Below are 26,813 nucleotides of genomic sequence, written 5' to 3'. Positions count from 1 at the left end.
ATAAAAGAGCGGTAATCTTTGACAGTATGACAAAGCCAGAGTACAGTAACATCACAGCGGCACCATAACATCTCTCTTGATGCCAGGCGAAACAAATTCAGAACACCTTAACTCAACTTAAGCGTGCCGGAACAAAGGGTAAGAGCCGTAACAACTGTTACGGCGTTCTGCTGTGGTTTCTCGTATGGTTTTGGATGTTACGGTTGTCATAGCCCTTTAATTTCTCGTTAAAACAATCAAATTGAGTCACGATATTTATTCACATGATAAAGGAGGTCTTGAATACCCCAAAAATGACATCAACTCATTTTTGACCAAACATGATGTTACGGCGTTTTGCCTTTGTAGGGCAGTATATATATATATATATATATATATATATATATATATATACTTTGACTAAGTTTTTCAAGCTCCAAATAAAGAGAAAATAATATAAGAGGAAGTAGTTTCCTTTATAAATGTAATTCACTGACTGGATCATTCAAAAATAGGCATTACAATTAGGGATGGGTATCGTTCAAAAAAATTTGATATCTGTTCCTAAACTATATTTTTTTCGATACCAATTTTATGAAATCCATTTTAACAAGATTACAAACATTACCTCAAAAAAACTTTGGTTTTATTTTTTCAGTTTGTTGACTTTTTTTACAGACTCAAAGACTCATCTCCTGTGCCTTCTGGTCTCCTCATGCCAGGGTCGGCAGGGACAGAGGCTATAACATTAATGTGAAGAGGGGAAAAAAAAACAAGAAAGCTTAACTTTTAATTCAATCAACCCTATGGATAAAATAACAAGTTGAATGTGAGTGATCAAGTTTAAGTTACTGTCAACCTTAAAGCATTTTTAGCATTGATTTAGCTAGTTATTTCTAGCCATACATCCAAACAATGTCTAACGTTACGTAGGTCCCAGTTTATAGGAGGTCACCACGCACAGAAACGTAAATTAAACAAGTACACAAGCATGTACCACTACAAGTTAGCTGATTTTGTTTGTTGGTTAAGCTACCTGTCGGAGTCCCTGTCATAGCGCCGCTGCATTCATCAGTAGTTTTGGAGGTGGACTCGTGGCGGGAGCAACTTGACGAGATTAACCCCTTAGATATCGAAATTTGGTACCGAACGACAAGACATTTTTGATACAAGATAGTTTAGAGGCAATTCGGTCGATGCATAAAATGTATCGAACTCGATACCCGGCCCTAGTTACAATATGGTTATTTAATATAAACATAATTTTTGATTATGAATTAATCAATTAACTACATTGTGATAACTCGTTATTGTGATATAAAATAATTATTTTTAGATTTCTCCCCAATTTGGAATGCCCAATTCCCAATGCTGTCCAAACCCTCGTGGTGGTGTAGTGACTCACCTCAGTCCGGGTGATGGAGGATAAATCTCAGTTGCCTCTGCGTCTGAGACCGTCAATCCATGCATCTTATCATGTGGCTTGTTGAGCGTGTTCTTATCACGTGGCTTGTTGAGCACGTTACCACAGAGACATGGCGCATGTGGAGGCTTCACGCTATTCTCCGCAGCATCCATGCACAACTCACCATGCAGCCCACCGAGAGTGAACCACATTATAGCGACCACGAGGAGGTTACCCCATGTGACTCTACCCTCCCTAGCAACCGGGCCAATTTGGTTGCTTAGGAGACCTGACTGGAGTCACTCAGCACGCCCTAGATTCGAACTTGTGACTCCAGGGCTGGTAGTCAGCGCCTTTACGCGCTGAGCTACCCAGGCCCCCCTTGATATAAAATTATTATTCATATCATGATATAACATTTTTGTCTTATGGCCCACCCCTGTTTACTAATATATAAAATGTGCCTAGTCTTATTCTGCATGCTTCTTCAGTGCAAGTTATTTAAAATGAAAAAGAACAATCCACCTCTGACACAACATTTCCATTAATTTGAGACAACTCAATAAATAATGTTAATCAATAATGTCAAAACATCAAGTCCTATACTTCATATTTCTTACTGAATATTCTTTATCACTGGGAAATACATGACATTTTTTATTTTGTCTTCAAGTTAATATTAAAACTGTTGGACTTCTTACAAACAATATGAAAGATGTGATTCCTAAATTTTGGCAGGTACTACATTTTATTAGTCATTCAACCAATGATAAAATTTCTTCCTAAAAATATTTCTCCTATATGATTTTTAAGGTGACAGAGCTGAAGAGCCTGGCCAATCATGTGGTGGTGGGGAGTGTCTCGTGTGAGACAAAGGACCTGTTTGCTGCCTTGCCCCAAACTGTAGCTGTGGATATCAATGACTTGGGTACCATTAAACTCAGTTTAGAGGTGTCATGGAAGTAAGTACAGCTTTTGGGGATTGTTTAGGAGGTATCATATTAAAACCATTGAAATATATTGTAGTTATTTAAAAGAAAATTGGTTTTAACCTAACAAATTTGTGTAAAATGCACTGTCAACACGGATGCCATTCTCTCTCTTTTCTCCTGTAGTCCATTTGACAAAGATGACCAGTCGTCTTCAGCTAGCACTGTTAACAAAGCTCCTACTGTCAACAAACGCTTCTCCACATACAACCAGAGTCCTCCAGACACGCCGTCTTTGCGGGAACAGGCCTTCTATGTGAGTCTGTTTTCCTTTATACCTCTCTTGTCTCTCTTGTTCCCTGAATACATCTGCTTTCATATCTCTTGCATCCAATAAATTCATTTGAATTTCTGCTAAGTGCATACCACCATAATGTTAATATGCCACTCTTTGCTCTTTCATGTCCTAATGGAGATTCTACAGATATTCATTCCCTTACGATTTAATTTAGCGCAATCTGCTCCACATAGATTTGAGTTATTGTTTCTCAGAAGCATCTTGATCACATATTTTAAACATAAGTGCCTCCATTTCACATCAGCTTGAACTTTGTTCTAATAGACTCAATCATACGGTTAGACAAATAGATGGTCAACGTGATAAACTGGGATTGATCTGAATTTGCTGGCTCAGATTGCCTTGCACCAAAAGAGATCTAGCATTAGCTTGCTGGCAGCAGGGAATGGTATTTTGTTCATTTTGTCTACTCAAGTCAACAGTCCAATCAAGTGTCATTTAAAAAAAAAAAATAATGTCATGTTTTTTAAGATATTGTCAAGTTAAAAATAGTTATATGCATTCTAATCTTCTCTAAAAAAGTGCAGTGTCGATGCATATTGCTGTCTGTTGCACTGTTACCATTCACAAAATTTACAAAAAGAGGCCCCTTTTTTGGGAAGTGGATAGTGTCTAGATTTCAATCGGTTTGGAAGTTGAAAAAAAAGTCACGCAATTATTATTGTTGTTATTGTTGTGTTTTCATGATCGATCATTGCTGTTAATTATGAGTACTTGGGTACTCATGCACATCTCTAGCTGACAGTCAGTATTCACACTCTCACCCTTGCACTGACTGCATGCAGACAGCTCCATGGAGCATGATTTCCAAACAGCGCTGGTCCTTACTGGATGTTTTTCGAGACACGCTGACAGAGAAACTGACTCAGAGCTGCTCATGCAGCGATGTCACTTCGGTCTGCCTGGGTTCCTCTCTACCGTCCAGCCATGTAAGTGTGGACAGCCCGTAGCGCCAGTGTTCTAGTTCTATAGCTTTAGTTAGTAGTCTGTAGTTGGCTGAAAGTATGTGACTGCTGCAAGCCAAGAACAATGGCGAGCACGAAAAACAGGTTTGTATGGTACTTCTTTCATAGTTCTAGTAATTATTAGTGTCTGCAGTTGATTTTGGTTATAATAGTTTTTGTAGTGGTGATTTGTAGTTTTGTCCTGTAGTTTCGGTCATTTGTCTTGTTATTAAGTTGAAGAAATATAATTTTTGTGCATGTTGTTTGTAGTGTGAATTACATTGAATTACAGTTGCTGAGTTTCTGTCTGTCCGACTGTGAGTGACAATGGAAGCATTTACACAAAAACAAAGTCCCAGCCGTCCATAATACATTCAGTGATTGCTGTTATTGTTTTGAAGGGTGGTCACATTTTCCCATTGAGGCAGAGATTGGCTGAAGCAGAAGTTAATTAGAGGGAGCAGGGAGTATGTTAGCTCTCTGGGCCTGACGCCAGTCTGAAGCTCTGTGTTAGGAGATTCATGATAATGCTGAGTGACTGAGAACACAATCCCATCATCTGCTGTTCTCGCCGCCGCCTCCTATACAGTTCTCATACTGTACATTAATTTAGTTTAGCCTGTCTGTCTCACACCATGGACCATATAGGACAGTATTAAAAGTGAAGTGTGTAACGTTTTCTGCCACTAGCGTAACCAAATAACCAAACAGGTTTCCCAAACACTCCCCTTGTCTACCATTGGTTAATACAAAACAATTATTGTTATGGTCTATAAGTCCCTTTCAAATGACTTGTGTCAGGGCTTCAACGCACCTCTCAACTCAACTGTTACACTTTGACCTCCGCAAGAAAGGCATACAGCATCACTATTTTGCTATTTATTAATTTACATAGAATATCTAATGTGTATAATAAAGTGATTATTCTATGAATATCAGCATATGACTTTACCATTGTGTCTTACATTTCAATGGGTCTTTTTTCGAAACCTAATGAGCTGCCTCCGAAGGCAGTATTTTGAGATATCATAGGCATGCTCCCGACGTAAAAGCTGCTCCAAAAAAATAGGTACCTTTATTTTACTTTCTCCTAAGATACCTAATTTTGGAGAAGTTTGAAGTAAACATCGTAAGTATAGACTTTTTTCACAGACTGTGATGATTCGTTTCCACCTTATTTACCAGCATCAATCTCACATTTTTTTTATATTATGCATTTTTTTAAATATTCAGTGTAAATTTATAACAATATACTTTGTGTTATACAACCCTGGAATTAAAAATAAAATAAAAAATACCACAGCTTCTAGGGGTTTCAATTACAGCTGCTGAGAGAATGACTGTAAATTTGGCATCTTCTCCCATTTTACTGTCTTAATCCACCGCTCTCTATTTCTTTCCTCTTCCGGAAAGTCATTCAAACATAACTGGATTTTTTCTTTTGGTCTTGGAGCAAGTGGGTAAGTGAAAATAATTTTTGCTGTGATATCCCATTCACCACTGTCGAAGTTTACCCTGCAAATGTTTATTAGGGATGCAAAATGATGATTAATAAAAAAATATATATTTGTACTTCTGCTGAATGAAGCTCTGAGTGCAGCGCTGACTATATTTTTAAATGCAGCCTTTTAAGTTTTAGGAACCATGCAAGGCCATATTGCGATTTTAATCTTAATTCAATAAATCATGCAGCATTAATGCATATCATACCAATGTCTGCTGGTTTTAAAGTGTTTTGGACTGTTTCCCTCTTCATGTAGCCAATAGGTAAGTTCTGCTTTCACAACTGTCACATCTGTTTATGGCATTTATTTCCACATTAACCTGAGAATGAGAAAAGAGTAAAAATGAAATATTACATGGTCTTAGGAGTGCCAACCCTTCTACGTATTGTGGCTATTATTAGTTCTGCATTGTGCATTTTAATTCACAGAGCTTTTACAAAGTATGATACTAATTAATTATAAAAAATAATAGATCTTTTTTTCACAGTGGCGATTTCATGCTAATAACTCATATGCAGATGGTTTATATTTTGTCAATAATTGGCCGATTAATATTGGCAGCCGATACATTGGTGCATCCCTAGTATGTATCCTTCCCTGGGTAAGGTGATAGCAGAATGCACTGTGATGAGCTCGGTTGAAAAATACATAAAAATGTTGTATGAAGCAAGACATTTTTGTATTAAAAATAAACTTGTAATCCATTCAACACTGAAAAATATGAATACAAAAATGTTTACCCAAAAAGTTTAGGGAGTGAATTTCGCCATTCAACCGGGCATGGATTTGAGTCTCCTGTGTGAGGTGTGTGAGCAGTGCTTTTTGGATAGCACGTGGAATCGCTGCCTATGGTAGAGTGTTCCAAATCAGTCATTAATCAGGCTCCATTTTTTTGTTTGCATGCTGCCTATGTAGGCAGCAGGAATCCAGGCAGCTTACTACGTTTTTGAATGGACCCAATATATTTAGATTCGCTCAGTCTCTCTTCCATCCAGTTTTGATTTCACACTGGTACCATCCACATCATGAGACATCCTGCAAATTGCTTGGACATCACTGGCTGCATGGGGACAAAATTAATAGTGTTTGTCATGTTACAAATAGGGCTGAAATGTTTAGTTGACTTTATCGACAACGTCGACAATAAAAAAAATTGTGTACAAACATTTTCGTTGTCGAATAGTCATTTGATCTCATTTAACGTAACATGAGATCAACTCTAATGATGATGCACGAGAGCAGAACTGCAGCTGGCTCATGACTCATTGAATCATAATAAATGTCACCGTGCATTTCTTATTGTGAAGACAATTGGCTATACGCAGCTTTACTAATAAGAGAGAATATTTTTTTGTGAGTTAAAGATGATTGAAGAGAACAGAGAGGTGAGAGAGGAAGTATTTGCCCCATTTTACACTGCAACAAAATACGTTTTTGATTTGTTTTTGTTTTGTCTTGTTTTCCAATATAAATATCTAAAAATCCTTTAAAAAAGATGCATTCACCTGAGAAGCAGCATATAAGATATTTAGACTTGCTTTTAGAGAATAGATCTTGAATACAGGTATATTGTGTCTTTATTGCACTTGCAGAAGTATCAACAAGTGAAAAAATACACTTGTATACAAAATACACTTCTATTTAAGATATATTCTCTTAAAGAAAGTCTTAATATCTTATATGATGCTTCTCAAGTAAATGTATCTTGTTTTAAGGCTTTTTATACAATTTTAAATGGAAAACAAAAAACTTGATAACAACAGGATTTTTTGCAGTAAATTTCTTTACTGAATTAAACAATGCAAAGTATTTTTCCCTTTAATTCAGTGAATGTCATTTAGAGGTATTTTTAAAAGATTATTTTGTCCTCTTCATTGTTTGTAAGCATGTATATTACAACATTGCAATAATCACCACATAGTCAAATAATCGTTCTAATAATCATTAGATGCAGCCCTATTAAAAACCCTTGACTTGCGCTCAACATGACGCTTGACAGTTTGCTACGCAGAGTTGAAGGAATTGGCTTGAATGTTGAAGCGATTCATGTAAAAAGGCCTTTTCTTCAATTATTGTAATCATCATAATTAGATTTCATTCTCATCTCTTTCTTCCATTAGAATATGTTGAGGAGACAGGAAGAGATGGAGAATGGAACAGCGTGGTCAAATTCCTCTGAATCCTCAGACGATTCATCCAGTCCCAAGCTTTCCTTGGGAATGCGTCACGCACATAACAACTTTGTCCAGCCTGAGGTACAAGCTGCTCCTCCTGCCATTGAAATCTCTTTTGCCCCCCGTCACTCAGCAAACTCTACTCCCACCCGCCTGGCCAATCAGAAAGAAGAGGACAAGGAGGAGGAAGAGGAAAAGGATCTTAAGAAACCAGTAGCCAAAACAGTTACCATTAAGGCCACTGTGAAACAGGAAGTGCCCAACGGCCATCCCCGATTTTCCCGCTCTCTTAGCCACATCAGCGAGAACAGTGTAGATGGTGTTTTGACAGATAGATTGACTGGGGAATCCTTGGAGACCACTGAAGTGACTTCAGTGGTCTCTTTGATATCAGTAAGTGACATGGATAAGCCCCACAGAGCAGAACCATGTTTTGTCATAGCAGAGACTCAGGAGATCTGCCCTGTTCCTGTTCCAGCCACCTGTGAACCAACCTGCACAGCTGAGCCATTGAACTGTCCAGAAAGTAACTCCTGCAAGGAGCAGCAGGGTCTTCCTTCTGTAACCACAGCCTGTGTCTTATCTGAAAAAGCTAACAAAGAGCTTAGATCTAGGCCAAGCTCTATCTCCTACACTTTTGGAGAGAGAGACTCTTCTCCCAGTGCTATTGTCTTGTCCCATCAGATGGACACTGGAGCATCTAGGACTGATCTCTCAGCACAGAGCCATGAGCCATGCCTCACAAAGTTACAAACAGACATTGTGCTAGCCAAGAGGTCTGGTTCCTCTGCAGAGACTAGACCCACGGATGGTGTGGAAGCACTGTCAGCAGACAGCAGTGTGGAGGAAGCCCTTAGTGCAATTATGTCCTCCCTTGATGACTACAGAGGCCAGTTCCCAGAGCTGCAGGTCTTGGAGCAAGAGCTGAAATTGTTGGATGAAGCACTAACAGTGAGTGACAAAGTTAATTACTGTTTGTGAATTTTTTTCATTTGTTTGCACATACAGTGTCTCCTAAAAGTATATGAAATCCCTTAAGCCACACTTAAAATCAATTAATGTTTTGCATTATACATACAGTAATATCAGTGCTGGGTAGATTACTTCTAAATTATAATCTGTTATTGATTAAAAATTACACGTCTAAAATTGCAATCAGTAACGTAATCTCTTGAATTATATTGATTATAATCTCTTGATTAATCTAATCTGATTACATTTGGATTACCTCTGACCTAACTTGTTTGTTAGGATATGTCATGTTTGTTGGATTTGATGTCACATGCATTTGAGTGTGCATTTTACTGCTATACATCAGCTGTATTTAGTTGCATGCATAATTACTCTGCATGAGGAGGCAGGATCTAATCATTTGAGTGGTGCTTTTGGCTCAAATTCAGAAGCATGGAGTGCAAATGTATTTTGCATGGTGTAAAAATAAGAATGGAGCTGCATGTATTCCCCTGTGGTGCTGATAGAGCTCTAGGCCCTCCATCAATAACAGGTTTGAATATGTTTGAGTTTAACAAGTATTTCTTATGAAAGACTTCTTAGAATTATAGACTGGTGCCCAGAGGTGCGTTAAACAAATGTGATCTTACTCTGAAACTTTCTGCATTACAAACGCTATCAATGTGTGCCAACAGTTATATTTTGTGAATCAACTTCACAAAAAAGTCTCAAAGTTATCAAAAAAGCAAAAGTGCAAGGTTTTTTTAATTTCTTTTTAAATAAATTGGCGAAACTAAAATTAACTTTACCGCACTAATGCAGTTAAAAAGGCATTTACGTGTGGATTACATTGTGACATTGAAATGACGTGTTGTTGTGCATTTTGATGCTTTTGATGGACAAAACCCTTCCAAAGACATTGCGAAACAAGGTTATATGAAGCACAGAGGGATAATTCCAATAATAATCTAAACGTTTTCATCAGGAGTTGGTTAGATATGCAATTTTAAGTCGAGCAAACATGTAAGCACACCTCCAAAAACTTTATCAAAAGAAATTACACTACAACTTTATTTTAACATGATTTTATGAAACACTTTTCTTAGAAGTGATTTTCCACTCATCAAATTCAAAATAATATCTTTATTTCATCCTTGTTCATTGCTGCACACCTTGCAGCTCTCACAGAAACCCAAACAGGCATACATACTGTATGAACATATTAATTAATAATACTGTTTTAGAAATATATGTAACCCAAGTAATGAACTTAAAAGTACTTCAGTTCAAAGTCAGTAATAAGTAACCTGATTACAAGAATTTAAAAAGCATTACACTACTTCAGCAGTTTGTCATTTGTTATTATTAGCGAAAGTAGAGGGAGATTAATAGATGTAAGTTTGTTTGAATGTTGCTGTTTTTTTTATCTCTTTTGAACGTTTTACATGTGTATGTGAAGGTACGGAGTCGCAGTCGTTCGTCCAGTGTCAGTTTGACAGTTGAGACTGCTCTTGGAAGCTTTGACTTCCTCAATACAGCAGACCTGGAAGAGGAAGAAGATGAGGAGGATGGTGAGAGACAGAGTGTGACAAACAGGTCAGAATGTGAGAAATGTCTCACCTTTCCCTCTCTTTTATGTTATAGTTGAAGAAAAGACAATATTTTCAAGCAAGGTTTTTCCTCAAAAATATTATAATGTTATAGTACTCTACTGCCACCTAGTGCTTGGATTTAGAAGCTGTTTAAAAATTTAAGTTTGAGTAAATTATTTTCAAACTTTTAAAAGTATTGTATGTTGTAAGACTTATTACCATTTCCCTCCTCTTATCTAACATGTTGTTGTCTTCATATGTGTGTGTTGTAATGGATACAGCACTGAGGTGTGGCCAGCGGCAGTGGAGAGTGCAGGGGAGGATGAGGGTTGTGAGGTGGGATGTTGGGACACTCCCTCTGATCCTCTCAGCACAGGGTGTCCAGCTCTAGATCATACCCTACTGGTTCATCTGAAGAACTGCAGCTCACAGCTACTGGTCAGTTACCTCATAAGGATGTTTAGTTCCACATTTCCTGTGAACAGAAGTGTAAAAATAAATACATTTAAAACAAAAGAAGAATTAAAAGTTTTTATGAAAAGTCGTTTGGTACATTTATTGTATCTATGGTAATACCACAGTTCTTTGATATTTAACTTGGTTCTGAATGATTACTATAGTCATGTGCAATGGTATGTAAATGATACTTCAAGGTATTTTAAAGAATATCATGTTTCTACCCCAAAAAACATGGTTTTATTATGTACAAAGAACCTACGGTATTACCATTGTACATTTTGATAATTATTTGTTAAAGTTAATTGTTTCTAAATGAAATTTGCTTTGTAAACTTAATGCCTGCACATTTATTTTCTCTCCATCATGTTGTCTCCAGTAGAAATTTGCTGTTTTCTATTTTCATAGTTTTCAAAGCTCCAATAATTTCTTGGGATAACTGGTAAATATTTAAAGGAATAGTTCACCCAAAAATGAAAATACTGACCCTCATGCCATCCCAGATCATGCCATGTGTGATTTTCAATCTTCTTCTACTGAACACAAACAAATATCTTTAGAAAAATATTTCAGCTCTGTATGTCCATACACTGCAAGTGAATGGTGGCCAAAAAGCACATAAAGGCAGCATACAATTAATCCATATGACTCCAGTGGTTAAATCCATGTCTTCTGAGATGATATGATAGGTGTAGGAGAGAAACAGATCAATATTCAAGTCCTTTTTTTACTGTAAATTCTCCTCCCCAGTAGTTGTTGATATGCACATAGAATGTGAATTGCCAAAGGACAAAAGAAGCAAAATGTGAAAGTGGAGATTTATAGTAAAAATGGCTTAAATGTTGATCTTTTTCTCATCCATACATATTATCATATCACTTCTGAAGACATAGATTTAACCACTGGAGTTTTAAGGCAGAAACGTACTTCAGGCAAGTAAGCAAACTCAGACACGAGCGCTTGGCCAATGCTTGGTCCTGTTGTACATGCATTACGTGCACTCTTACATTGCTCTGGCAGTTACAAACCTCAGACCACAAGAGGGCAATAGATTTTTTAGGTGTGACCACGAAACCAGTGCTGCGTCCGAAACCAGGAAAATGCTGCCTTCGGAGGCTGTATATGGAGGCAGGATGAAAACAAGTTGCTTTTCAAACTGTTCGGAGACCAGTTCCTTAAGAGTTCCATTCATTCAAAACAGCTGTCAGTTAAGCCATTAACTGATTAGGCAGCAAGTCACCTGCCTATATTTTTGGCTGCAGCCCGGATGTGGTAGATGATTTGATAGTTGAGGAGTGGGGAGAGACATGGAGAAAAAACAAGTTCATTTGAATGGACTGGGGACAAAAAGTCGTATATATTTAAAAAAAAGATTCAACTCAAATTGCTGCCCGAGTCCGCCATGACAGTTGTTGATTGAAAGAAGAAAATCCACTCTAGCGCCACTTGCTGCAATGCCACAACGCGTAAAATCGAGCTTGCATAGCAAGGTTCGTCTGCATTCACATACTTGCGTAGAGTATGTTTGGGCCTTTATGGATTAATATATACTGCCTTTATGTGCCTTTGGAGCTTCAAAGTTTTGGTCTCCATTCACTTGCATTGTATGAACCTACAGAGCTGAAATATTCTTTTAAAAATCTTTGTGTTCTGCAGAGGAAAGAAAGTCATACAAATCTGGGATGGCATAAGGGAGTAAATGATGACAGAATTTTCATTTTTGGGTGAATTCTTTCTTTAACAGAGCATTTGTATTGATGCTCTGTATGTTGTTTTTGTAAACAGAGGTTAGGCACATTTGGACCTCTGCGCTGTGGGGAGATGTATGCTCTGGACCGTCTCCTCAGGGAGGCTCGAGTCCTCGAACTCATACGATGGGTTGTCAAGGACTCAAGGGGTGGTGTGAAACAACCAGAGGAGGGTAGGTCTCACAAGATTTGTTTTAGAGGAAATTTTATTTAGTTTTATATTAGTCTTTATATTACTTTAGTGTAATCTGCTGTATATATTTGCAGGGTTTTGCTGTAGTGTTATTTGTGTCGCAGTCTCCTCATTTCACTGCATTTTTCAAACTTATTAGATTCTATATTGTAATGCTTGGAAAATAATATATTTTTATTATATATATATATATTTTCCATTTTCTTAGTTGTTCCTCAATTAGATCAGTGCCAAGGGGCTGTGTTGCTATGGCGGCAGTGCATGGATGGCTACAGTGTGTACAGCACCTCCACAGAGGCTTTCTTACAGGAGCTCAGCAATGCTTACACCAGCAAACTCCCTGAGAGAGGAGCCGGCTTTGCAGACATGGGTATGTGTGTGGGCATCAGATAATTTCTATATTGTGATGTCTCCACAAGAATAGTTAAACCTGAAGTAACCTACACCAGTGACGACCAGCGAATGGTCCCTGAAAACAGCTTAATAAACATATTAATGTTTTCATTCAAATCTGAATACGCATAAGGGTTTGTATGAGGGTTAGGTTTAGGGGTAGTTGATTAAGGGATAGAAAATATCAATAGCTCAGTATAAAAACATTAATGGAATGTCAATGGAAAGTCCCTACCATGACAGAAAAAGAAATGTGAGTCCTCTGTTTTAATGCTCAACATAAACATTTTACTTCCATTATTTCATCACTCAGAAGTATTGATTGCTAATAATTGTTTCTAATTATCCCTGATGCAGTTAAAAGTGTCTACATTCCAACTAGTCATTAAATTGTCTTTTGACCCTTTGTAAATTAGACTGATGTCTCTTAGAAGATTTCATAAAGTGGTGACACTGAACCTGTGTGTGTGTGTGTGTGTGTGTGTGTGTGTGTGTGTGTGTGTCATAGTGTTTCTGCGTCTGGTGGAACGGGTCCTTGAGAGAAAGCTGCCTAGGCGTGGTGGAGGTGCAGCCAAAGAAACGCTCACACTCTTCCAATTTTGGAGCTACCTGGAAGCAGAGGGAGTGAATGAACTGGAAACACACATGACCGAGCTTGCTGAAGAAGGTATGTTTGAGTATTGGCATTTGTGTGCCAGAGTTTGAATGAGAGGATGATCAGGCTTTTTATAATTGGGGTTTTCAACATATGAGTTAAATATGGTCTGTGGTAAACATTACTTGATGATACGTGAACGTTTTATTCTACAGCAAAAATTACACAGTCAAATGTGAATTTTGCAGCCATATTGAATTGCATACTTTAAAAAAAAAAAAAAAAACACACAGCGGCTTCAAAATTTGTGTTTGAGGTATGTCTGTGTGTAATTTATGCTGTAGGAAAAAACATCGACGTATCGTCAAGTAATGTATACCACAGACCTTATTTTTCTCATAAATTCCAAAACCCCACTATAAAAACCCATGGGAAAATCCAGAGGGAACCCATGCTGAATTAGACTTCCGTGTTCACCTAAAAATTGTCGTCATGGATGAACAGCTCTGTTGTTGCCCATATTTCATGTGTAAGCAGCAGAGGTGTGGACTTGAGTCGCGTGACTTGGACTTGACTCGGACTCGAGTCACTAATTTGATGACTCGCGACTTGACTCGATAGAATCCAAAAAGACTTGTGACTCGACTTTGACAGCAATGACTTGCAACTTGACTTGGACTTCAGCCGTCTGACTTGGAAATACTTATACTTTTTAAAACCAAAGATAAGAGTTGTATAATTAAAAATGTGCAGTAAATCAACAATTAATTTCCCAAATAAACGATTCATTTGATTTTCACTAATTTAAATGTTAACTAATTTACATCAGCTATGGTTCAGTAACATACATGTCTATGGCAGCACATAGCAGATTTACAGACTAACAAAGTCTGCATATCGAACCGCAAACTATTTTTTACTGCGGTCAGTAGCATTTAACGTGTTATAGCAATTGTTGTAATGGACAAAATCTACCCGATGTTTTATTACGCTGTTGTATGACCTCGATAAAGGAACGCCATTTGTTGTGACCACACATGTTGGTGCTTTTTGAGCATAACTGGTTAGAATGTGCAGGTAAACACTCATTCTTTTGCGGACGTGCTGGTCCTCTGTTATGCATTTAGCTATATTTATTTAATTATATTGGTTATGGTTCTAAAAATCACAAAACCGATCATTTACTCTGTTCGCAGCACTTTACAGTATATAACTCGTATATGCAACTTAAATGTCTGCAATTAGCCACTGCCTGGTAATATTTCAGATTTAATTCACCAGTTCAGCGAGTTCAGCGTCCTTTCACTACGTGTTTAGAGTAAAAGTTTGGTTTGCCTTAATGTGTGTCCAAAGATAAGATTCATGTATCATCTTTATTACCCTCTTTAGTCTTTACAGGTAGATATCGATAAAAAAGAAGATCAAATTAGATTATAAATTAGAAACTTCTAGATAAAATTTGTATAAATTTACTATAGTAATTAATACTCTGACACTAATTTGGGCAAAGTGCACTAATGACTTGTTTAAGACTTGAATCTAAAAGTTGAGGACTTGTAAATTAACTTGGACTTGCCTGCCTTGACTTGGGACTTGCCTGCCTTGACTTGGGACATGACTCGGGACTTTAATGCAATGATTTGAGACTTGTGACTTGGAAAACAATGACTTGGTCCCACCTCTGGTAAGCAGCATAGCTAAAGTGTAGCCAATGTACATTTTTACACAGTGGTTTTCATGTCTAACTGTAACAGACCAAACTTTATTCAAATATTCAAACATTTTCTTAATTTAAACATATATTAAACATATAAAAGTTAGGCTACATACAGAAAACTGTATAACTGTCCTTGTTTTGAAAACTTGAGCTCCAAAATAATATTTAATGAAAATGCTGACGCATTAGCTACTGTTTAGAAGTTAGCCTACTGTATTCTGAATTCTTCATGCTTAGTTTAAAGACTTATATAAATTTTCTGTGTTTAGCCCATTTAGAATATGGCATTGCGTGTAGCGTGTTTTTTTTTTTTCTTCACAGAAACGGCATATACAGCCGAGGCCAAAAGTATTGGCAGTGACATAAATTTGGTGTTTCGCCAAGCTTTCTGCTTCAGTTGTTGTGGTGTTGATTCACATTGTTTCTAGATTATAGTGCAGAGTGATCAGATGCATTTTAAATAATTGCAAAAAGCTTCATTGGTCAAAAAAATGAACTTTATCACAAAAAAAAACTAATTTCACTGTTTTTTTGGCCCCCACACAAAATGACCAGCTAACATAATTTCACTAATCATATCAGCAGCACCTGGGAAAGTGTGAACAAGTACTAGTCTGGTGAAATCACTATCATTCTGATTGGATTATAAGAGCAGACTGATTGCTATAAAAGGAGGGAAGATGTGCTTCCAATCATTGTGTTCTTGTTAGCAATGGTTACCTCTAAAGAAAGACATGCAGCCATCATCGCTTTGCATCAAAATGGCATCACATGCAAGGAAATTGCTGCAAAGAATAATGCACCTGAAAGAACCATTTACCAGATCATTAAGAATTTCAAGGAGAGAGGTTCAACTGTAGTGAAGAAGGCTTCAGGACGTCCCATTGTGTCCAGCAAGTGCCAGGACCGTCAAGGAAAGAATACATTTAGCAGGAAGTACAAGGATTGGACAGCAGAAGACTGGTGCAAAGTTATTTTCCCTGATGAAGCCCCCTTCCGACTGTTTGAGACATCTGGAAAATCAATAGTCCAGAGAAGAAAAGGTGAACGCTACCACAAGTCCTGTGTCGTGCCAACAGTGAAGCATCCTGAGACCATCCATGTGTGGGGTTGCTTTTCATCCAAGGGAGTGGGCTGTCACAATTCTGCCCAAAAACACTGCCATGAATAAAGAACGGTATCAAAACGTCCTGCAAGTGCAACTTCTCCCAACCATCGAGGAGCAATTTGGTGATGATCCATGCATTTTCCAGCATGACGGAGCACCATGTCACACGGCAAGAGTGATAATGAAGTGGCTCTGAGATTATTACATTGAAATTTTGGATCCGTGGCCAGGCAACTCCCCAGATCTTAATCCCATTGAGAACCTGTGGTCAACCCTCAAAAGGCGAGTGGACAAGCAGAAGCCCACAAATTGTGATCAAATCCGAGCACTAATAAGACAAGAATGGATCACCATCAGTCAGGATTTGGCCGAGAAGCTGATGGTCCGGCATGCCAGAGCGAATTGCAGAGGTTATGAAGAATAAGGGACAACACTGTAAATATTGACTCTGCATATGTTTTTGCCAATAAAAGCCTTTAAAACTTATGAAACGCATATCATTGTTTTCCAGTATACCATAGAAACATGTAAAAAAATTATCTACAAATACTGAATACACTCACTTCATTGTCTGTTAGTTGTGTTATTACATGTATGTTGTGGATATAGTGCGGATATAGTATAGGATGCGTTTGAATAGCGGTTTATTTTGACAGCGTTCAGCGCTTTCAACTCGCACAGCTCAAGCAGGAAAATCCCCAACGTACTGGATTATTGGACTAGATGAATCTCATATCGTTTCTGTAGCTGTACTGTGTAGATCCGCAGATGTTACGCAGCATGATGTGAGCCTCCTGTTATGCTTACATGCTGCTTATGCATGTGGTGTGAAAAAGACCTAAGTGTGAATGTCATGTACCCTTCTATCTTTACATATGAAACGTAAATATTCATTAGCAAGAGTGATTGTGTAACACATTTGGAGTAGTTTCAACCTCTGCCATCCCCACACCCCCATTATCACCCACCAAACCCTTCGTTGGGCTTTCTTGATGAATCTTTCCATTCCTGCCCACCTCTCTTTTTTTCACTGTATCTATTTCATCCATGTCTTCCATTAACCACACTTCTTTGTTTCTCTTCACTAGTGTGGCTAGTTCAGTGCCTACAGTCTGGAGACCAGGATGTTCTGGTTAAGTCTCTGAAGAAACCTCCAGAGTGCAGTCTGAAGAGGGAGGGTTTACGGACAGTCAGTCTGCTGCTGAGGGACCCAAGGGGGAAAGTGTGCAGTACAGCCAGCTCTCTGCTGCGTAGTCTAGCTGACCAAACCCGCCACAGGGAGAGGGTAAGATGTCACACTCTGGATCCTCCTTCAAACTTTGTGTTCTGTTCACATTTGCAGTGAAATTCTGAGTCACACCCAAAATGCACTCTCAATCTCATCCCTAAAATTCATGGGGACTGGGATAAAGTCTTTTTGGGTGGGCCCGCTCTCCCCTAGACATGAAATAATAGACTGTACTATAAAAGACTGTCCTGCCTAAAATAGTCTATATCGCAGGGATGCAAACTACTCCCCTTTTGGCAAAAGTCGCCTTTTTTTAAGCTAATTTGTCCAAATTGTTTGGTAAAATGTCAATTATTTCTTATTAAAATCACTTGAAAAAGTTTTACTCCTAAATAAATCAATAGACATTTTGAAACGTGTATAACATTTTTACTGCTCACACATGGAGAGGGCCCCTCAAGAGGCCTGCATGTTAGGATCACATGACCAGCCGAATACTACTCACTTAATCTCAGTAACTGTACTGTTATTGGCACTTTCATTCATTGAATAAATTAGTAACGACTGACTGTGAATAGTGAATTTCTACAATATGACACTGAAAGCTAATGCATTTGAATTATGGTGCATCCACACCTTTAGAGGTCAGTGTAAAATTAACTGAGTGCACTTTTAATGTTTTGGGTTTTCTGACATAAAAAATCCAAGGATTTTAGAACTAGACGTTTTTGCTGTTGTGTTTCCATAGATGTTCTTTTTCGATTAGATGGGAAATTGGGAGTTCTGAAAGTTACAGTATGTTTTCATAGAACAACAAAGTCTTTTATTTCACATTTAAATGTGAATTTGTGAAGTAGCCTTTACCTTTAATGCTTTGTTATTCAGAAAGCATTGTGAATTAATCCACTAAACTGTCTCCCATTACTGTTCTCTCTCAGGCGCTTGTGAGCTGTCTTGAACTGCTGGAGGATGAGAGCATTGAGACGCGAGTTTGTGGATGTAAAGCACTCGCCTGTCTGAAGGTCAGTCCCTGCATAACGTCTAAACATTAACCCAAATAACCCGAACCACTTTTACGGCTTCGTCCTCTGCTCCATAGCACTTCGACAACATAGAATTATATTTCTTTAATATTTGTGCTTAAATGTAGCCTGGTAGTGCTGCTTAGATTCTGTACTTTATAATCTGAATGGGAATCAGAATATATGCAGCTCAATGCAAGCGGAGAACTTCAAGTAAAGTGCCCTGCTGATTATGTTTGTACATTACAGGCCAAAGAGAGCATTGAGCAGCTGGTGTATCTGTGCCGGACAGATAAGGAGGATGTGAGGGATGCAGCCAAACAAGCTCTGCTTGTGCTAGGTAAGCAGTGGAATAAATAACTGGAAGTGGACTTGTGAAGGAGAGATCAGGAATAATAGTAAAATAATTGATCCTGTAGGGATTGAAGAGTTTGAGACATGAGAGCAAGTGCAATCTACAGGAGTGCTTATCAATTGGGTTTGCTTCAGGACTAGGGTTGCAATGGTATACCGGTATTGCGAAAATTGACAGTTATCATACCATGTACATTTGCTTATCTACGGTATTGAGGAAAAAAAATGAAACTGGACAGAGAATCTCACCTACGCCTGCACTTCTCTTTTCCTCCGACTGCCTGTCAGGCTTGTCAACTTGCGCCACACCCACACATGCAGTGGATAAAATGTCAGAGAGAGGCGAGGGGGTCTGACATAAGTGAGTGTGTGTGTGTGTGTGTGTGTGTGTGAGTTAAAGGGGTCATGACATGAGAAACCAAATTTGCCTTGATCTTTTGGTATATAAGAGGTCTTTGTATCATTAAAACGTCCTGCAAGTTTAATATTTTAAGACGTCCTCCCCATTCTAAACGAATCATTTATTTAATCAAGCTCAAAATACAGCTCGTTCTGGATTCATGGTTAGAAGTGACGTGACGGTTAGAAGTGACGTACCAGCGTTTGCATATGACCGCCTCCAGCACAAGATAACTACGCTTTAAGCGCAAGACAACTACGCTCATTTCAGTATCGCCGTGCGCCTCACAAGTGTTCAGTCGATGGACAGCGAGCTCTGACAGAGACTACTTGTGCACAGGAAAATTACGATGCCACACAGATGTGCTGTTCCTGGCTGTGGTCAAACAAAACCTCTGAATAAGCTGCCGAAAGATCCAGACGTCAAGGAAAAATGGATGCAGTTTATTTTTTGCGGACGTCCCAGTCACGGCAGTGTTAACTTAAGCGTTTGTTCTGTACATTTTAAGGATGACTGTTTTGAGAACAAATCTCAGTATGATGCTGGCTTTGCCAGAAAACTGTTGCTCAAAGATAAGTCCGTGCCGACTATTCTGGGAACAACGACGATGCAAACTGTAAGTAATCTATTTTAAACTTTAAACTACTTTTTAAAGCGCAATTTCATTCATTATGAATAATCACAGTGTTTTTACTTAGTTTACTTGCATATTGTTCTGGCTGGGGGCGTCAATAATTGATACACAGGCACTGACGTTAGCCAATCATAACAGTGGGCGTTAACACTGAAGTCTTAAATGGAAAACGCCCCCAAAACAGACTGTTTGAATCAGAGGATGAGAAACAGGGTGGGAAAAGTTCATAAATCACTAGATTTTAAAAGTTTTTCTTAAAAAAAAATATATTAATACTATAATTGCACCTAAGGGAACATAATAATACAATAAAAAAACCCATGTCATGACCCCTTTAAAGCAGTGTTTCTCAACTGGTGGGTCGCAGGCCTATTCGTACTGGGTCGTGGACAGCAGGGAAAGAACAATGACACAGTTCTCCCATTAAAGATATTACAGCAGCCGTCCAAGTGATAGCCTATTTAGGACTGCCGAGGCAGATTTAATGATAATCTTGCAATCAGCTTAAGGCTTCTCATCTGCACTTTCGCACAAGTGTAACAGAACCAGCTCGGGATCATGATATACTCTGCTCTCTGGCACGCGCATGCAACATCCGGGCTTCCCTCAATATTGCAGCACGCAGACCTTAAAACTGATGTGACCAATTTCAATTCTAGTGAGACTTTTCTAGTTTAAGGCATTATGGAGCTCAAGTCAAGTTTTTTTTTAAATTTTGTTTCATTATACATCATCACCTTTACAAAATTGTTTCACGATTTTACATGAGTAAAAGTAACATTTTTACAAAATGTTATAGTTTCGTATGAAATAATCTAAAGGTAGAATATATTAGACCTAATTATATATCAATAGTGGCATTTTTCAAGATGTGTTTCAGCTAGTATTTATTTTTTCATAAATACTATAATTTTTTGTTGTTATTATTATTACTATTATTTAAGATTAGCTACACTGACCTAACCATGGTAATGAGGAGCCTTTCCTCCTTTGTAATACGTATGTTCTGTTTGAAATATGTTTGAAATTAGGAAACAAACAGGATAATAATGGGCTCATATATGTAAATAAGCTATTAAATTTTTAAAAGGGGGAGAAAAAACATCCTGTCACTTTTGTTGTTGACGTCAACAACAAAAATAATGTCACTTGATGCATGTCCTTGTACTGGAAAACCATGAACAAATCTATGCAACATAAAAGGAAATGCAACCCAGGATACATTAAATACAGGTTATGTTTTTACTATGGTGGGTCTCCACTTGATTTCCAATGTAAAATCTGTCCTGAAGCAAAACCAGCTGAGAACTACTGAGTTAAAGGTACAGACTGGAGCAGTCCAGTCTGTACGAAAGTACCTGGCTGTGCTTTCGCACACCTACAGTATATAATAATTATTAATAATCATAGGACATTACTTGAAAAGCTTACACAGCTGATGTTATTTTTCATTTAGTAGTTAATTTAGCATGCTATTCTGACATGCTTTAGTTAAATAACATGTTATAGTTGCATGCTATTTTTTTATCATGTTTATAATTCGGTTTATTATTATAGTTCTATTAGCTTTCTTATTCTATTTATTTTCAAAAGGGAGACTTTTGTTTTTACACATACTTCAATAAAAAAAAAAAAGATGGTTTCAATTATAATAGTGTTTGCTCAACCAAAAAAAAAACTTCTGTTTCCACTCCTTTAAGGGTCATTGTAACTGATAATAATAAATGTGTAATACCGCCGTATACAGTGATAACGTGATATTTTCTGAGACTCAAAGTTATTGTACCGTGAAAATCTCATACCGTTGCAACCCTATTCAGGAACCAGATTTTACAATGGACAACAAGTGATGATCCAAACCTGTATCTAATGTAGAATGGGTTGTATTTTCTTTGACCTTGCATAGTTTTATTCATGGTTTTCAAGTTACAACTATGCACAATTATGGGATGTTGGGCATTTCATACACTCATCACTCGTGACTTGCCGTACGTAGTGGAAGGGGCGGAGTTACCTGGCAGTGATGTTGGTCTGACAAAACAATTGTAAATAATGGAGAATGTAGAAATTAGCAAAACTTAATCGAAGATAGCACCTTAGAAATGTGAGTTGAATGCTTTACCATCAACCCGATGCTGTGTGAATGTGTACATTGTTTGAGATACAAGTAATTAACTTAGGTTGGCTAATGCGCTAAAGATGGCGGAAACACATCGCATGCATTTGAAATGTCACTTCTGTCAGGTGTTAAAGGGATAGTTTACCCAACAAAAATATTCTCTCATAATTTACTCATCCTCATGCCATCCTAGATGTGTGACTTTCTTTCTTCTGCAGGACACAAACAAAGATTTTTAGAAAAATACTTCAGCGCTGTAGGTCCAGTCAATGCAAGTGAAGAGTGACCAGAATTTTGAAGGTCAAAAAAGAATATAAAGGCTTCTTCAGAAGCCATATGATAAGTGTGGTTAAGAGACAGATCAATATTTAAGTCATTTTTTTATATTAAATCTCCATACTTTCACATTGTTCTTTTGTTTTTGGCGATTTGCAATCTTTGTGCATTGTGCCACCTACTAGGCAGGGAGGAGAATTTTTGGACTTAAATATTGATCGGTTTTATCACCTACTCCATTATATTGCTTCTGATGATATGGATTAAACCACTAGTCATATGCATTACTTTTATGCTGACTTTATATGCCTTTTGGACCTTCAAAGTCCTGGTCACCATTCACTTGCATAGTTTGGACCTACAGTGATGAGATATTCTTCTAAAAATCTTAAATTGTGTTAAGCAGAAGAAAGTCACATACATCTGGGATGAGGGGGAAAAGCTGATGATTGAATTCATTTTTGAGTGAACTATCCCTTTAAATAGCAAATGCCTCTAAATTTTAAGCATTCTTGGAAAATTCATAAACTTCATAGCTGAGTGCATGGTGTATATTGCAAGTGCATAGTCACAAGTTTTTGATTATTCAGACGTTCTGTTGGACATTTTAGTCGGATGAGAGTGCAGCCAAGCATCCATCTAGGGAATCTCTGCTCTCTTCTTAGCAAAATGGACAAATTACTTCTCACTTACAAAAATAAGGACTTTGCAAATTCTGCTGCATTGTGCTTCACGGAAACCTCGATGAGTGGAGCCATTCCGGACACCGCATCCCATCTTCAACAGATCACTGGAATAAAATGTTAAGTTCCCTGCTGCTTCAAATGCTCTACATTCATCCCCATCCCAAAGAAACCCAAGATCAAAGGACTTAACGACTACCTCTGCTCTGACATCTGTGGTCATGAAGTCATTTGAGAGACGTGTTGGCCCACCTGAAGGACATCTCTGAACCCTTTCTGGATCCCCTTCAATTTGCATATAAAGCAAACAGATCTGTGGATGATGTAGTCAATATGGGACTGTATTACATACTTCAACATCTAGACATACCAGAGAATTAGGCAAGGTTGACTTCAGTTCGGCTTTTAACACCATCAACCCCGCTACTATGGCCTAAATGTATCCAGCTCTCTGTTCCCGGCTCTATCTGTCAGTGAATCACCAGCTTTTTGACAGACAGGCAGCAGCTAGTGAGAATGGGGAAATTCACCTCCAGCACATGTACAATCAGCAATGGTGCCCCCCAGGGATGTGTACTCTCCCCACTACTCTTCTCCCACTAAACAAATGACTGCACTGCCAAGTACCCCTCTGGTATGCTCCTTAAGTTCATAGATGACACTACAGTCATCGGCCTCATCCAAGATGAAAATGAGTCTGCATAGAGAAGGGAGGTTGAACAGCTGGCCATCTGGTGCAGTCAAAACAACCTGGAGATGAACACGCTTAAAACAAAATAGTGGAAATGATACTGGACTTTAGAAGGAACACCCCACTCACCATTCTGAACAACATTGTGGCAGTAGTGGAGTAATTCAGGTTCCTGGGTAGGGTTGCACCAGCTGTGCGTAAGTTCTCACTTAAGTTGGGAAGTTAAGGCTTAGTAACTACTAGTCAGTTTGTAACTAAGTCAGTGCTTAATTTGGTTGCACCACCTTTTCTTAAGGCAAGAATTAACTAGTAGTTTATAAGCTCTCCGTAAAGTAATGCGTAGTCGCATAATATGACGTTTACCTTAATTGATCCAATAAGTTGCCTTCAAATTTGTACACAGAAGTATTAAAAAGCTGTGAATTTCAGTTTTATCTTGTTACGGTTGATGTTCAAACCTTGTTTACTCATGTAACTGTCAGCTGTAATAAATGATATCCCCATTTAAAATACGATACGTAATAAAACAAGATTTAATTAATGGTATATTAAGCTTATGTAAATAACAATATGTAATGACTGTTTATAAAACGAATAAGGGACAATAAATAAATAATTACTTATACAACAGGCTGTAAAAATAGACATTTATTAATTTTAATATCTTATACTGTATGTATCATATATGTTGAAACTGGACACCATACAGAGGAAAGTGCACTGTTAGATCAGTTTCAAGCTGAAGAAGTAAGTTTTTACATAATTTTTCTCTCTCATAAATGTAAACGAGTGTAAATGTCAACATCATAATGTATGTCGAAAGGACTGGAGCCTGTCACGCGAAACATGAGCTCATTGATATCATAACATATCAGTCTGCTTTTTTTATTCCATCCGTTACTCTTGGTCGGAGGCTTCTGTAAATGTATAGTTCATATGTAACCCTATGTGGTGGGTAAATTGTGACTTTGTGACCATTTACCCCACAACTAGGCTAAGTTGTAACGTACATATAGCTGGTGCAACCGGCCCCTGGGTACTACCATCTCACAGGACCTGAAGTGGGAGACCCACATTGACTCCATTTTGAAAAAGGCCCAGCAGAGTTTGTACTTCCTTCACCAGTTGAGGAAGTTTAACCTGCACTTCTATAACTGTCTGGTTTGGTTCAGCTGCCAAGTCAGACATCAGAAGACTTCAAAGGATAGTACGGACTGCTGAGAGGATTATTGGCGCTCCCCTACACACCCTGCTAGAACTGTAAACATCCAGAGTGAATATCACTCTTGACACCATTCACCCAGCACACTTCCTCTTCAAACTGTTGCCCTCTGACCGGCACTATAGAGCACTGAGCAACAGAACAGCCAGGCACAGGAATATTTTTCCCCTCAGGCCATCCACCTCATGAACAGCTAAAACTGCCCCCAAATACTTTCTTTTGGTCAATTCAACCATGTGCAATATTCAGTCCATCCATTCCTACTTGTATCCATATTTCATTTATATTCTTTAGCATATTCTACCTCTTCTTCAATACATTATATCACCTGCACATAACTATATATCTGTGTATAAAATATTCTAACAACATTATTGCACTATTGAAATATTTCTCTTCTTTTTTTTTTATCCGTTATCATATTTTTTTGTCACTACATGTATACATGTTTAAATGTATATTTTTTTATCTATACATTGTATTCTCTTGCACTGGAAGCTTCTGTCCCATGACAAATTCCTTGTGCGTGTGTGTGTGTGTGTGTGTAAGCATATTTGGCATTATTTCTGATTGTGTATTGTGGGTCATTTGGAACAAAGCTAATATCTCTTATGTTCTGTATGATTACTTTGTTTCTTATGCAGGTGAGGAGGGGAAGATGGCCCATCAACACGTTGAGTCCTCAAAAGATGGAATGTCACGCATTTTTGCACCTGGCAGTATGACCAGTACCTCATTCTAACAGCGCGATACTCGGAAACAATGTGCTAATGTCTCAGTATATTCATCCACATGATCATACAATTAAAAACTATTAAAATGCACACTAGAAAAAACAATCAAATTGTGCAAGTGCACATCAGTGTGATCGTTCAATGGCAGTGTGTTCCATAGTGTCCTCAAAGACATGGACAGATATCAACACAATCATTTGACAAGAGGACATGTATGTCAGTCTGTATGTTATGAATATTTTAAATATGGCCTAAGATAAATCACTGTTAAGTGAATATTAATATAAAGAGAGTGGGTTTATTAAGAATGTTTTGCTGACTTATGATTTGGCCCTTGACAATTCATGAAAGCTGGACCTTGATCAGAAATACAAGTGATGACTTTACTGCTAGTGATGGGAGATAAAGTGTTTTCAGTTTATTGATTAATGCAGGCAGCTGCTACCTGTGGAGTAAATAGAGAGCATAGTTTTCCACTTTGTCAAGAGTGTTTGTGTTTGTGTGTACATATTGAATGGAGAATGAATGTTTGTAGTAGCTGATTTCACACCACAGAAAGTGGGATGGGGATCCTGGAAAGTATTTTCCTTAATCCCAAACTATTTTAGGGACCTTGTTGCCATTAAATGTGTAACAGTGCCATCATTCCATATTGTCATATGCTTTATTGATACAGATGTATATATATATATATATTCAGTTGGAAGTTTATATGTTTATGTTGTAATTTAGTTTCGATTCACCATGCACTTCTCAAGATTTAAACCATTGGCAATGATGTAATAATATCTGTTGTAAAAGTGGTGAGAAGCTTTTCTTTTTTATTCAGATTTGAAAATGCCATTATTAATTTGATTAAAAGAGTAAACTGTGGTGAATATTGCCTTTTGCAATAGTTTCAGACAACCTCTTCATGCATGTGATTTCTAGACTGCATTTTTTCAAGTGCTGCTTGACAGAAAGCTTCTCCGCTTAACCCATATTGCTCATTTTACATAGCATTCATTTGTCAACAAATTTGTTTCAGACTTTATGATGGACATAGAACGCCTCCTCAGTGTACAAGTGCCTCAAATGAATATGGGGAGCATGAGAATAAGATACTTTATTTAAAACTCAAGATTGCAGTTTAAGATTACAAACTGCAGGACAGATTTAAATATATTTTATTATTACCTACAGTTTGTGCAGCATTAAAGAAGTGATCTACTTTTGATTTCTTTTTCTCCTCTAAATATGTATAATATCTGACAAGGATATCGCTGCCATCAACTGTAAAGGAAACTATTAAAATTATGAATGCTAAAACTTGCCTGTTTTATTTATAAACAAATATGAAAGTTTGGATTTTGTTAAATTCAAATTTGAAACATGAATTAGATTTTTTTGTGTTTAAAATACAC

At 37.7% G+C, this 26,813-nt stretch overlaps 1 protein-coding gene across 2 annotated transcripts in view; it reads left to right on the top strand.

Annotated features, from left to right (window-relative positions):
* Positions 1–26,709, top strand: part of LOC127661760 (rho family-interacting cell polarization regulator 1-like) — a 95,325-nt gene extending 68,616 nt beyond the window's left edge. For both annotated transcript variants that reach the window (XM_052152631.1, XM_052152630.1), the window contains exons 11-22: positions 2,198–2,346; positions 2,500–2,629; positions 7,241–8,245; positions 9,705–9,841; positions 10,119–10,275; positions 12,079–12,214; positions 12,443–12,604; positions 13,136–13,294; positions 17,136–17,332; positions 18,214–18,297; positions 18,547–18,637; positions 25,321–26,709. In XM_052152631.1, coding sequence (XP_052008591.1) covers positions 2,198–2,346; positions 2,500–2,629; positions 7,241–8,245; positions 9,705–9,841; positions 10,119–10,275; positions 12,079–12,214; positions 12,443–12,604; positions 13,136–13,294; positions 17,136–17,332; positions 18,214–18,297; positions 18,547–18,637; positions 25,321–25,418 — 2,505 coding nt within the window. In that variant the 3' untranslated portion in view covers positions 25,419–26,709. The remainder of the gene's footprint in view (positions 1–2,197; positions 2,347–2,499; positions 2,630–7,240; positions 8,246–9,704; positions 9,842–10,118; positions 10,276–12,078; positions 12,215–12,442; positions 12,605–13,135; positions 13,295–17,135; positions 17,333–18,213; positions 18,298–18,546; positions 18,638–25,320) is intronic.
* The last annotated feature ends 104 nt before the right edge of the window (positions 26,710–26,813 follow it).

This window comes from Xyrauchen texanus, chromosome 21 (genome assembly GCF_025860055.1).
Source record: "Xyrauchen texanus isolate HMW12.3.18 chromosome 21, RBS_HiC_50CHRs, whole genome shotgun sequence".
In the NCBI taxonomy this organism is placed as follows: Eukaryota; Metazoa; Chordata; class Actinopteri; order Cypriniformes; family Catostomidae; genus Xyrauchen; species Xyrauchen texanus.
This window is presented reverse-complemented; position numbering and strand designations above follow the sequence as displayed.